Source organism: Hippocampus bargibanti, linkage group LG16 (assembly GCF_051943395.1).
Source record: "Hippocampus bargibanti isolate YZ-2025 linkage group LG16, ASM5194339v1, whole genome shotgun sequence".
NCBI classification, from domain to species: Eukaryota; Metazoa; Chordata; class Actinopteri; order Syngnathiformes; family Syngnathidae; genus Hippocampus; species Hippocampus bargibanti.
Genome location: NC_142749.1, coordinates 16,510,372 through 16,522,180, shown reverse-complemented (window position 1 = coordinate 16,522,180; position 11,809 = coordinate 16,510,372). Strand labels below are relative to the sequence as shown.

Genomic DNA, 11,809 nt, shown 5'->3' with positions numbered 1-11,809 from the left:
TCAAAAGGTGGTGGGAGGTGAGTTTCTCCATGTTTATTCAAATAGTCTTAGAATGGAAAAATATCAAATATGTATCTGAAACAAAATTCAAATCGTCATGCTCCAGCCAATTAATGAATAGAGACCACAGCGAATCCATGTTTGGTTTATACAAATATTTATTCGCACCCAAATTTTCTTTTTCGCCACTTCAGATGATTCCAATCTGGGGGAGGTAAAAAAAGAAAATGGAGGTGACGTTAGCGGAGGAAACAAAATGGTTGCTCAGCTATGCTAACACTTTATAATTGCAAGTCCTTGGCATCAGTGGTTCCTTTAATTAGAATAATACATTTCATTTCTAAGCGCCTTTCAAAACTCCCAAGGTAACTTTACAGTCAGAGGATAAGTTTTTCTGTGGGTGAGCAGCGGCAGCCGCAGGCGCCAGCGTTCACTCAACCCTGAAGTAACTCAAAGAGATAGCTAGCTAGCTAATATATAGCTAACAGATACCTAGCTAGGCCTTCACTCAACCCGGACGTAACTAAAATAGATAAAAAGCTAGCTAGCAGACAGCTAACTAGGCCCTCACTCAACCCGGGAGTAACTCAAATAGATAGAAAGCTAGCTAGCGAATAGATAGCCAACAGATAGCTTAGCAGAGCCTCACTCAACCAGGGAGTAACTCAAATAGATAGAAAGCTAGCTAGCTAACAGCGAGGTAGGCCTTCACTCAACCAGCTAGAAAGCTAGTGAGCTACAAGATAGCTAACAGCTAGTTAGCTAAGCCCTCAATCAACCCGGAAGTAACTCAAATAGAACGCTAGCTAGCTAATAGATAGCTAACTAGGACTTCACTCAACCCGGAAGTAGCTCAGATAGAAAGCTAGCTAACAGTTAATAGATAACTAGGCCTTCACTCTTTTGAAATGCAAGCACTCACATTAAGACGGGTTTGTTTGGCATCATATGCTAATTTTTTGGGGGAGGGGTCAGGGGTCAAACACACCTTGTTAGCAACATCCAACGCGTCGTAGTCCGGCGCTAGGCGGACGTACGCCTTCTTCTCGCCGTCCGGCCTAAAAGGAAACTTTTGTAAGTGCATCTCGCAACCTTCCTGAACATTCTCTGTGCAAAAAAACAAACGCACCTTATAAGCGTGTTGACTTTGGAGACGTCGATGTCGTACAGTTTCCTGACGGCGTGTTTGATCTGATGCTTGTTAGCCTTAATGTCCACGATGAACACCAGCGTGTTGTTGTCCTCGATCTTCTTCATGGCCGACTCGGTGGTCAGCGGGAACTTGATGATGGCGTAGTGATCCAACCTGAACGACAACGCGTGTTTTGTTAGCGCTAATCTCGTAGCCGGCGCGACTCGTCATTTGACGCAAGTGCATCAGTCGGAATAAAAGTTGGACACATGGCGTCTTCATACTTTGATCGCTTTTAGAGCATCATTTGCATCACTTTGTCACCATTGTTGAGGGTTAGTGGGGTGGGGAGGTCTTACTTGTTCCTGCGAGGGGCGCTCTTGCGAGGGTACTTGGGTTGCCGTCGCAGACGGAGGGTTTTGGGGCGGCGGAAGGTCGGGGAAGTCCTGATCTTCTTCTTCTTTTGGCTGTGGACCCCTTTGAGAACGGCCTTCTTCGCCTTCAGGGCCTTCGATTTGGCCTCCGTCTTAACCGGGACCGCTTTATGAGGGGATGGTTTGTCATAAAATAAAACTTGTTATAATGATGTTGACATATGATATAATATATAATAATATTGAAATTTGTCACATTCATATACACACCAGAAGCATGTCCGATTCAATTGCTAACAAAGTGGATTTCTAAAAACCAACGTTGCATTAAAGGCCATAAGAACACGAATTGAAACATGCCCGATTCAAGTTGCTAACAAAGTGGACTTCTAAAAACCAACGTTGCATTAAAGGCTAGAACCACATGAATTGAAGCATGTCCGATTCAATTGAGGCTAGAACCACATGAATTGAAACATGCCCGATATAAGTTGCTAACAAAGTGGACTTCTAAAAACCAACGTTGCATTAAAGGCCAAATGCGCAGGAATTGAAACATGTCCGATTTAATTGCTAACAGAGTGGATTTCTAAAAACCAACGTTGCATTAAAGGCTAGAACCACATGAATTGAAACATGTCCGATTCAAGTTGCTAACAAAGTGGACTTCAAAAACCAACGTTGCATTAAAGGCCATAAGAACACGAATTGAAACATGCCCGATTCAAGTTGCTAACAAAGTGGACTTCTAAAAACCAACGTTGCATTAAAGGCCAAATGCGCAGGAATTGAAACATGTCCGATTCAATTTGCCAACAAAGTGGACTTCTGTTACGTGTCTTACACCCGAACGTTGACACGCAACCTTTTACATGTATGAAATAAAAGCCTGACATGTAACACGGAATCGCTTCCAATAAATGCGAAAATTTGAATGGAAAGACGCGACCATTTGCAGGTGTAGAGTGAATCAGACGGATAAGCTAACATGCGTTACGTGAAGCTAACACGTCAAACTTTCACGCAGAATAGCCATGACTAAGGCTAAAAACGAGCGGCAAGCAAACGACACTAGATACGAATCTAGATATACAAAGACATATTTCGTTAAATTATCGACGAAAAATATAAATACGGTCCGTGGAGCCATTAGCTTAGCCTAGCATAGCACGTCCACAGCATGTATACACGCCGGTAACTTCAAACGCGTTGTTTAAAAAGATAACGAGTTTTTAGATGCCATTTGTTGATTATATCACACAGACGTACGTTTTCCTACTTTCTTTGTGAGTAGACGTACAGTAAAAGCCGACAGTTTAGTGAAATTTGACCACGAAAAGTAATCACACAGACGAACCTGCTTTCTTCACCTTCGGTGCCATGTTGGGAAAAGAAAGACCGTTCGGGGTTTCCGGGGCAAAAATGCAAGGGCTGTTTTAAGTCTCGCGATATTTCGTCTGTCTTGCTCCGACGACGTCGACTCCGATGCGTTGCATTGCTGTGGGAAATTTCAAACTCTCCAGTCTATTGACTATCATTATGACAGAAACGAAACAGTTTGTGATATAATTTTTATTTTTCTTTATTTAGCCATACAAAGACAAAAGCATATTTTACCAAGTCCATCTTCTACTCTTTCGGTTTCTTGGTCTTTTTTCTGTAGAGAAAACAAAACATTTTGTGTAAAAACTGTGGAAGAAAGAGTAGTAGTAATAATAATAATAATAATACATGTCATTTAATGATTGTAAATGACACACTTTTCTCACCTGACTTGTTTTTTCAGAGAATTTGCCGTTTTCTTCTGTTTTTCCCCATTTTGGGCTTTTTCTTTGTGTTTCTGGACTTTTTGGGGCGGTTTCTTCATAAGGAAACGTGGCGTGGTGCAAATGGTACTCCTACTGGGAGGTTTCTTCTCCAGTTTCCTCCTGACTTTGCTTTAAAAAAAATAAAAAATATATAAAATTAGCGAAACTGTGAATTGGCAAAATAAAAGCGGAAAGTTTATATGTACCTGTGCATCCGTTTGAAGCCAATCATGTAGTCCGGAACTGGACATCCGGCTTTTTTGATAACGTTAGCGATGCTGGGGGGGAAGGAAGTAGGAATAGGAAGTTTTTGAGCATTTTGCAACCTGTAACAGTTTTTTGAACGTAGCCTTCTGTTAAATTTCTCATACCTTCGCAAGAGCGGCTTGTCGTTCTCGGTGAAGAAAGTGATGGCTTTCCCTCGATGGCCCGCTCGGCCCGTGCGACCTGAAAGCAGCGTCACAGATTTGTGGGCTATTAAAATCTTATTACGTAGCAAAATGGCCTTTAAATATAATCAATGAATAATATTTTATGTTAGCTTCAACTGAAAATCTGACAAATTTGTTTTGGGGGGGAAATGTTAATAGACGGGTAGACGAACGCTTGATGAAAATACAGTGATACCTCAGCTTACGAACTGAATTGGTGAAAAGTGTGTATTCCAAACATTAATTTCTCATAGGAAACCATTAAAATGAGAATAATCTGTTCCCAGGTCCTCATAAAACATAATTTTCACTTAAATAAGCCTTAAAACATCACAAAATATACATTATTTTATGTATAATAAATGTGCTGTTGTATTGTAATTAAAGAAGTAAACTGTACTATATAATACATGCGATTTATTTACCTTTGTGATGGTAGTTGTCAATGGATGACAAACTTCCAGGTTGCCTCTTGATGACATCAGAGTGAAGTTGCCGTGCATTTCTCGGCGATAATACCCTCACTCACACTGTCCCCTGCTAGCTGCTTTTCGTTAATCCAAATCAAAATAAAATGTTCAACCTCTTCTATTGCCTGAGACCGCTGCTTTGACAACACAGAAACACCCTTAGCCACCCGTAGCAATCGTTGACTTAGCGTACTGGTAGTGGGACGCTAAATCATACAAACGCACACCTCGTTGGTGTTTTTCGATGATCTCCTTCTTCTGCTCGACCGTCATATTCTTTTGTGTCTTCTTTGACTTAACACGAGCCTGTGGTGGGGTCTTTTTCGGTGCCATAATCGCAAAAAGTACTCCACTCGATAACAAACCACGTCTGCACTCAAAGGAAGGGGGTGACTAAAACTAGTCCGCCCGCCACCGTAGCGCTCCGTGTGTTTCGCGAAAACTAGTTCGTCTGCCAAGATTATATTCTCGCGAATTTAATGTTCGTAAGGCAAGAGTTCGTAAACTGAGGTATCACTGATCACGAGTATCTTTTATTGTGAAAGTAATTCGGAGGTAGCTTACCGATCCGGTGAATGTATTCGACGGCGCTCGTGGGGAAATCGTAGTTGAGTACCAAGTTGACCCCTTTGAAATCGATTCCTCGGGCCATCAACGCCGTGCAGATTAGCACCCAGATCTTCCCGCAACGGAAACTCTCCACCACGTTGTCACGCTAAAAGACCATCAGCAGGGTTAGCGTCACGTATCATGACCGCAACGTCCATTTTATTTCTTTCGTTTTTTTTCCGCAGTCATTACCCTTTCCTGAATTTATTCGGGAATTGAAAAAGTGTGGCGTGGAGCGCCATTCCTGAATTTGTTTGGGTTTTCTTTTTTGTCATGCTTGGGTGCCGATAAAGTGCTGGTCAGACCTCTGGCAATGTTTTTCCCTGCCACAAGGGGGCAGCATTTACCTTTTATCTATGTTAGCTCTTTGTTACAGCTTCAGCTGTTGTTAAAGCGCTATAATAATAATAATAATAATAATAATAATAAATTTCATTTATCAGCGCCTTTTAAAACTCTCAAGGTCACTTTACAGTCTCACAGGATCAGTTTTTCTGTGGGTGAGCAGAGGCAGCCACACGCGCCAGCGTTCACTCAACCGGGAATAACTCAAATAGATCAAGTTAGCTAGCTACCTAGCTAATAGATAACTAATATTTAGCTAGCTAGCTAGTTAGACAGCGAATAGATAGCAAATAGATAGCTAGCTAGGTAGCCAGCAACGTTGACCCTGTTCAACCGGGAATAATTCAAATAGATCAAGTTAGCTACCTAGCTAATAGATGGCTAATAGATATCTAGCTATCTAGCTAGCTAGTTATGCAGCTAATAGATAGCAATAGCTTACTAGCTAGGTAGCCACCAATGGTGACCCCGTTCAACCGGGAATAACTCAAATAGATCAAGTTAGCTAGCTAATAGATAGATAGCTAGCTAAACATCAAATAGATAGCTATATAAACCAACATGTATCTATTGCATTGTATTTTGTACATCTGCCCCCATTTCATGCTCATATAACTTCAGAACCATATAACTTACGAATTAACTCTTTTTTTTCTGATAAAAGAAGAAAGTCTAAGTTTTCTTACGCTGTATTGAATGTTTATATAGTCCTAAAACTCAATATTCTGCGGTTCCTGCAATTTGAGTGAAAATGACAAAAACCCTGGCACACATTTTTTTTTTTTTTTTTGCACATGGTCCGGCAGTGAATGTGTTCATATTCCACCTGCTGTTGCGTGCGCTCGGCGTGGATGATGTCCACATTGATGCCCTCGTAGACGAGCTCACGGAAAAGCTCCTGCGCTCGCTCGATGGACTGGACAAACACCAACACGGGAGGCAGGAAACCCTAGAAAAAAAAAAAAATTTGAGCTTGTATCCGTGTGTATTTTTAATTTTTTATAAAAGTTTTTATGATGATTATTTTGACAGCAGGAAACGGCGTTCAAACCTTCTTGATGATGTCCCGCACGGCTACCAGCTTGCCGTTTTCCGTGCCGACAAACAGCAACTCCTGCTCCACCGAATCCACCGCCGTGTTTCTAAGTAAAATTTGCAAATCGAGATTTCATTTACTACTTTGGACATAAAATTAACATGACAAAATACAACAAAAAAAAAGGTTATTTTCACCAGCATCAACATACCTATGCCCGATGTTGACCGACACCAAATTATCCAAGTTAAGACGGCACCACTGTTCCACATCCTGCGTGCAGGTGGCGCTAAAGAACGCCCGGCGCACCTTAGCGGCCGAGCACGCTAGGAAAATGGCCGCCAGTTGCTCCCTGAAGCCTTTCTTGCCGTCCTCGAACAGCTTGTCCGACTCGTCCACCACCAGCCACTCAACGCTGGCCGGAAACAAGCGCCACTTGAGACACATGACGACGCTACGGGATGGGCGCTAAATTGCCTTTTATGCTAATCAAAAGACTTTTTCTAGCTATTTGCTATCTATTAGCTATATAGCTGGCTATCTATCTATTAGCTATATAGCTATATATCTCGCTGGCTGGCTAACTTTTAGCTATCTATCCGGCTGGCTATCTATTTATTAGCTAGCTGGCTATCTATTAGCTCGTTAGCTAATTAGCTGGCTAGCTATCTATTAGATTGATAGTGAGTTATCTGGCTATCTATTAGCATGCAAGCTGGCTATCTATTAGCTAGCTAACTAGCTTTCTATCTGAGTTACTTCCGGATTGAGTCAACGCTGGCGCGTGTGGCTGCCGCTACTCACCCACAGAAAAACTTATCCCGTGACTGTAAAGTGACCTTGAGTTTTGAAAGGCGCTTAGAAATTAAATGTATTATTATTAATATTATTATTAGCTATCTATCTATTAGCTATCTAGCTATTAGCTAGCTAGCTTTCTATCTATTTGAGTTACTTCCGGGTTGAGTGAACGCTGGCGCGTGTGGCTGCCGCTACTCACCCACAGAAAAACTTATCCCGTGACTGTAAAGTGACCTTGAGTTTTGAAAGTCGCTTAGAAATTAAATGTTTTATTGTTATTATTATTATTATTATAATCATGAATAACGGCCAAATGCAACAAAATGGCTGCCTGCGTTACCTGCTGAGATCAATGGCAGGAGGATCTTGATTGAGCAGGAAGACGAGTCGATTGGGAGTACTGATCAGGACGTCTGTGTGGGACGTAACAGGAGCGTATAAGACGACGAAATCTTCACATGACCTTTTTAAAAAGTTGTTCAGCGCATATTACCAAATTTTTTGTTGGATTGAGGTCCGAACTTATTGGCCGCAACCGACGCTTTGTCCAGGATGCGAATTCGGAAGCCGGTCCCCTCAGACAGGCGCAGCATCTCTCTGTGGGTCTGATCAACAAACGGTGACTTTCGACTTCTTTCATGGTTAAAAATGACAAAATACAGTGATACCTTGGCTTACGAACTTAATTGGTTCCCAGACAGAGTGTGTAAGGCGAAAAGTGTGTATCCTAAAAATTAATTTCCCATAGGAAACCATTAAAATGAAAATAATCCGTTCCTAGGTCCCCATAAAACATAATTTTCTACTTTTCTAAGCCTTAAAACTACACAAAATATACCTTATTTTATGTTTAATAAATGTGATATGGCATTATAATTAAAGAAATAAACTGTACAGTATAATAAAGTCGTTTTATTTACCTTTGTGATGGTCGTTGATGGCTTGATGGAATGGAGTGGCCGGTTTCCTCAGCGTCAAACACTTGATGAGGAACGTAACCTTCTTCTTTCACCATCTTGAGGAATGATCCCTTGTAGGTGCTTTCTCTGCGATAATTTTATCTAGTTCCTCATCAATTGTGTTCCGTTTAGCTAGGTTGATAGCTTTTTGCATCAAGTGTACAGATGCCATGTGCGGGTTGTTTGTGGAGTCTGATTGATGGGATATTTTAACCTTGCAGTCGACACTGTGTCTTTGAACTATCAAAGTTGAAACGAGTCCAAATGTCACTGTTTTGTATCCATTTTGTCACTCTGTCGTCTGCCTGTCTCTTTAATGTTTAAACCACCTCCCCTCACTGCTGCGTTCTTGACCAATCACGTGGCTTTAACCGACGACTGGGGGCGGGGAATAGAGGACAAAAAAATATGTCGGCAGTCATTTTCTGTTTTTGGAGAATGGCTTCACTCTCTCTCTGTCTGCTAATTTTATTGATAATTTGCCATTTTGACTCTGGTATTTTTATCGTAAAAATGTTCATGTGGTACCTGGCTAGCCAGTTCTCTTGTAGGGGAGATGACGACCGCTCTGAAGCCGAGTCTGGCGGGCTGCTTGAGGTGCGCGAGCAGCGGTAGGCAGAAGGCCAACGTCTTGCCCGATCCCGTCGGAGCGCAGGCCAGGAGTTCGCGACACTGAAAGACGCGCCGCCGTGATGTCACAGAAGTTCACCTTCGACGCGAAGCGCCGCCATGTTTGCGCTCACCTGCATCATTAGCGGGATGGCCTGCATTTGAATGGGGGTGGGCGTGCTTAGGCCGGCGTTTCGCAGGTTGCGAATGAGCTGCGGGTTCAACTGATATTCGGATTGCAGTTCCTCGAAGGTGCACACGGGGTCCGGCGTGTCGCTTCCGTGCACGTTGATGCGGTGGCGGGAACGCAGACGGTTCACCTGATCCATATCGCAAATTCACAATCAATCATTTACATATTTTTTTGGGGAAATATAGTAAGAACGACATCATAATTCATATACATACACCCACACATAAAATTAGAAAACACCAACAATTTAAAAGTCCGACCTTCTCCCGATGAATCTGCTTCAGCCTTTTCAGCGACGATTTCTCCTTCCCATCTCCAGGAAGTTTCTGAATCTTCCCATCCAATGAGGACATCCACGTGATTCCACCCTGCTTTGAGTTATCCTGTCCATTGGCATTCCCTGCAAAATGTTGACAGTGAAATTTGGACTCGTTTCAACTTTATTGATAGTTCAAAGGCAGAGTGTAGACTGCAAGGTTAAAATATCCCATCAATCAGACTCCACAAATAACCTGCACAAACTATCTGTACATTTGATTAAAAAAAACAACCAGCTAAACAGAACACAATTGATGAGGAACTAGGTAAAATTATCGCAGAGAAAGCACGGCAACTTCACTCGGATAACGTCAAGAGGTAACCTGGAAGTTCGTCATCCAGTGATGATTTCAAGGCTAGCCACGGATGTTCACGGTTCGAGAACTTTAAGCGTCGTACAGGGATTCATAGTGTCATTCGTCATGGTGAGGCAGCCAGTTCTGACGATAAAGCTGCCAAAGCTTACAAGGAATCATTCCTCAAGATGGCCACTCCATTCCATCAAGCCATCAACGACCATTACAAAGGTAAATAAAATGACTGTATTATACAGTACAGTTTATTTCTTTAATTACAATACCATAAGACATTTATTATACATAAAATAAGGTATATTTTGTGCAGTTTTAACGCTTATTTATTATAAAATTATGTTTTATGGGGACCTAGGAACCGATTATTCTCATTTTAATTGTTTTCTATGGGAAATTAATGTTTGGGATACACACTTTTCACCTTACACACTCTGTCGGGGAACCAATTAAGTTCACAAGCCAGGGTATCACTGTATGACATTTTTCACAGTTCCTTATTCTCTGTAAAGAAAACAACTATGACATTCTACCGATAATAAGGTTACCTGCTATTTTTGTTGCCTTTTTCTTCTTCTTCACCGTCCTCTCCACATCTTGTCGCTTTCTTTTTTTGACCCCGGCGTCGCTCTCATCTTCCTCCTCATTTTCATCTTCCTCCCGATCCTTGGCTGTGTTCTGCGCTCCGCTCATCACGCCTTCGCCGAAGTAATCGATCGCAGAGAGCTGATCGAACGCCCCGTTTGCGGCATGCGTCCTGACAATCTAAAAAGAAAATATTTATAGACTGAATGCGCAGACTTTGGTGTTTCATTAAATCGCTCGTGACGTTAAACCGTTCGTAAAACTTCTCCCAAAAAAATAACGATGGACAGTAATCACGCCGCGTTGACACGAGTAACCAAAATTCGAATGAACAGTTACGGTGTATATGTAATAATTTATTTGCCGCTTAAAAAGTAATAAAATACACATAACAGACCAACCTTAAAGCGACACGCATCCTGTCCGAACCTTTTCAGGTCGAATTTCGCTCCAGCTCCGAGTTTCCGAAACAACTCGAAGGCGTCCATTTTGGTTTGTAGAAAACTGCGCATGCGTATAGTTTCTTCTGTGGTTAAAATGGCGATCAATCAGTTTCATTACCGCCACCAACTGGATTGGAGCGGACACTGAGCATATAGTGTATTATATATAAAATAAAAGATTTGGATTAAATACGTTATTGTCCATAATAATTAAACGATTTCACAGAACATTGTGTTTTTCAATTATGATTCTTATAGAAAAATATTTTCTCAGAATAATTGCATCAGTGACCTGACAGAGGGATATATTGATTTCGTCATTGTTTATTGTATTGGTTCAACTGCATTATTCATTAATCTTACATGCAAATCGCACGCAGAAAACCACGAGGAAAAAAAGATCAAAATTTCCAGCTGTCTTGTAGCTAGCTAGCTAGCTAGCTTTCTATGTATTTGAGTTCTGGGTTGAGTGAACCTTTTTTTCTTTTTGCCGTGTATGGCTAAACTTTCTTTCGTACAATTTAGCTTTTTTTTTTGTCATTTCTCTTGACTTCATCCTTATTCCCTTCTTCACTTCTTTTGATTTATCCAGCTATTGGCTATCGAGCTATTAGCTATTAGCTATGTCCTTCGGAGTTTTGAAAGCCACTTATAAATACAATGTATTATTATTATTGTTATTATCATTACCTATCTATTAGCTAGCAAGCTAGCTTTCAATCTATTTGAGTTACTTCCGGGTCGAGTGCAGGTTGGCACGTGTGGCTGCCGCTGCTCACCCACAGAAAAACATCCTGTGACTGTAAAGTGTCCTTGAGAGTTTTGAAAGGCGCTTAGAAATTAAATGTATTATTATTATTATTACATAAACATTCATTTTGCAATCTATTCGCTAGCTAGCTGGCTACCTAGCTAGATAGCTAGACAGCTATCTAGCTAGCTGTTAGTTATCGATTAGCTAGCTAGCTTTCTATGTATTTGAATTATTCTGGCTTGAGTGAACGCTGGCGCATGTGGCTGCCGCTGCTCACCCACAGAAAAAAAAACTTGTCCTGTGACTGTAAAGTGACCTTGAGAGTTTTGAAAGGCGCTTGTAGATGAAATGTATGATTAGTATTATTAATTTGTTAATTATTATTATTATTATTGCGTGTGGCTGCCGCTGCTCACCCACAGAAAAACACCCTGTGACTGTAAAGTGTCCTTAAGAGTTTTGAAAGGCGCCTAGAAATTAAATGTATTATTATTATCATTATTATTATTATTATTATTATTATTATTAGCTAGATAGCTAGCTAGCTTTCTATGTATTTAAATTATTCTGGGTTGAGTGAACGCTGGCGCATGTGGCTGCCGCTGCTCACCCACAGAAAAAAAAAAACTTG

General features: G+C 41.2%; 2 protein-coding genes across 2 annotated transcripts; both read right to left on the bottom strand.

Moving 5' to 3' along the window:
• Positions 1–140: 140 nt before the first annotated feature.
• Positions 141–2,959, bottom strand: rpl23a (ribosomal protein L23a). The gene is made up of 5 exons (XM_089016536.1): positions 2,864–2,959; positions 1,492–1,672; positions 1,130–1,306; positions 989–1,058; positions 141–205 (listed from the first exon to the last, which is right to left on the bottom strand). Exons 1-5 carry the CDS (start codon positions 2,886–2,888, stop codon positions 191–193), a joined length of 468 nt encoding a protein of 155 aa, XP_088872662.1. The 5' UTR covers positions 2,889–2,959; the 3' UTR covers positions 141–190.
• A 104-nt stretch (positions 2,960–3,063) lies between these two features.
• Positions 3,064–10,505, bottom strand: ddx52 (DExD-box helicase 52). The gene is made up of 15 exons (XM_089016534.1): positions 10,383–10,505; positions 9,945–10,161; positions 9,028–9,167; positions 8,709–8,894; positions 8,494–8,637; positions 7,500–7,611; positions 7,347–7,419; positions 6,417–6,620; positions 6,221–6,311; positions 5,996–6,118; positions 4,780–4,930; positions 3,686–3,761; positions 3,521–3,592; positions 3,276–3,443; positions 3,064–3,163 (listed from the first exon to the last, which is right to left on the bottom strand). The coding sequence occupies exons 1-15, from the start codon at positions 10,491–10,493 to the stop codon at positions 3,136–3,138; spliced, it is 1,896 nt and encodes a 631-aa protein (XP_088872660.1). The 5' UTR covers positions 10,494–10,505; the 3' UTR covers positions 3,064–3,135.
• Positions 10,506–11,809: the final 1,304 nt, after the last annotated feature.

Coding starts and splice junctions, on each gene's coding strand:
- rpl23a (XM_089016536.1), bottom strand. CDS start 2,888: ATGGCACCGAAGGTGAAGAAAGCAG. Junction 1,307..1,491: donor AGCGCCCCTCGCAGGAACAA/GTAAGACCTCCC, acceptor GTTGTCGTTCAG/GTTGGATCACTACGCCATCA. Junction 1,059..1,129: donor AAAGTCAACACGCTTATAAG/GTGCGTTTGTTT, acceptor GTTTCCTTTTAG/GCCGGACGGCGAGAAGAAGG.
- ddx52 (XM_089016534.1), bottom strand. CDS start 10,493: ATGCGCAGTTTTCTACAAACCAAAATGGACGCCTTCGAGTTGTTTCGG. Junction 7,612..8,493: donor CAAGAGAACTGGCTAGCCAG/GTACCACATGAA, acceptor TTTGTTGATCAG/ACCCACAGAGAGATGCTGCG. Junction 3,593..3,685: donor GACAAGCCGCTCTTGCGAAG/GTATGAGAAATT, acceptor CTTCCCCCCCAG/CATCGCTAACGTTATCAAAA.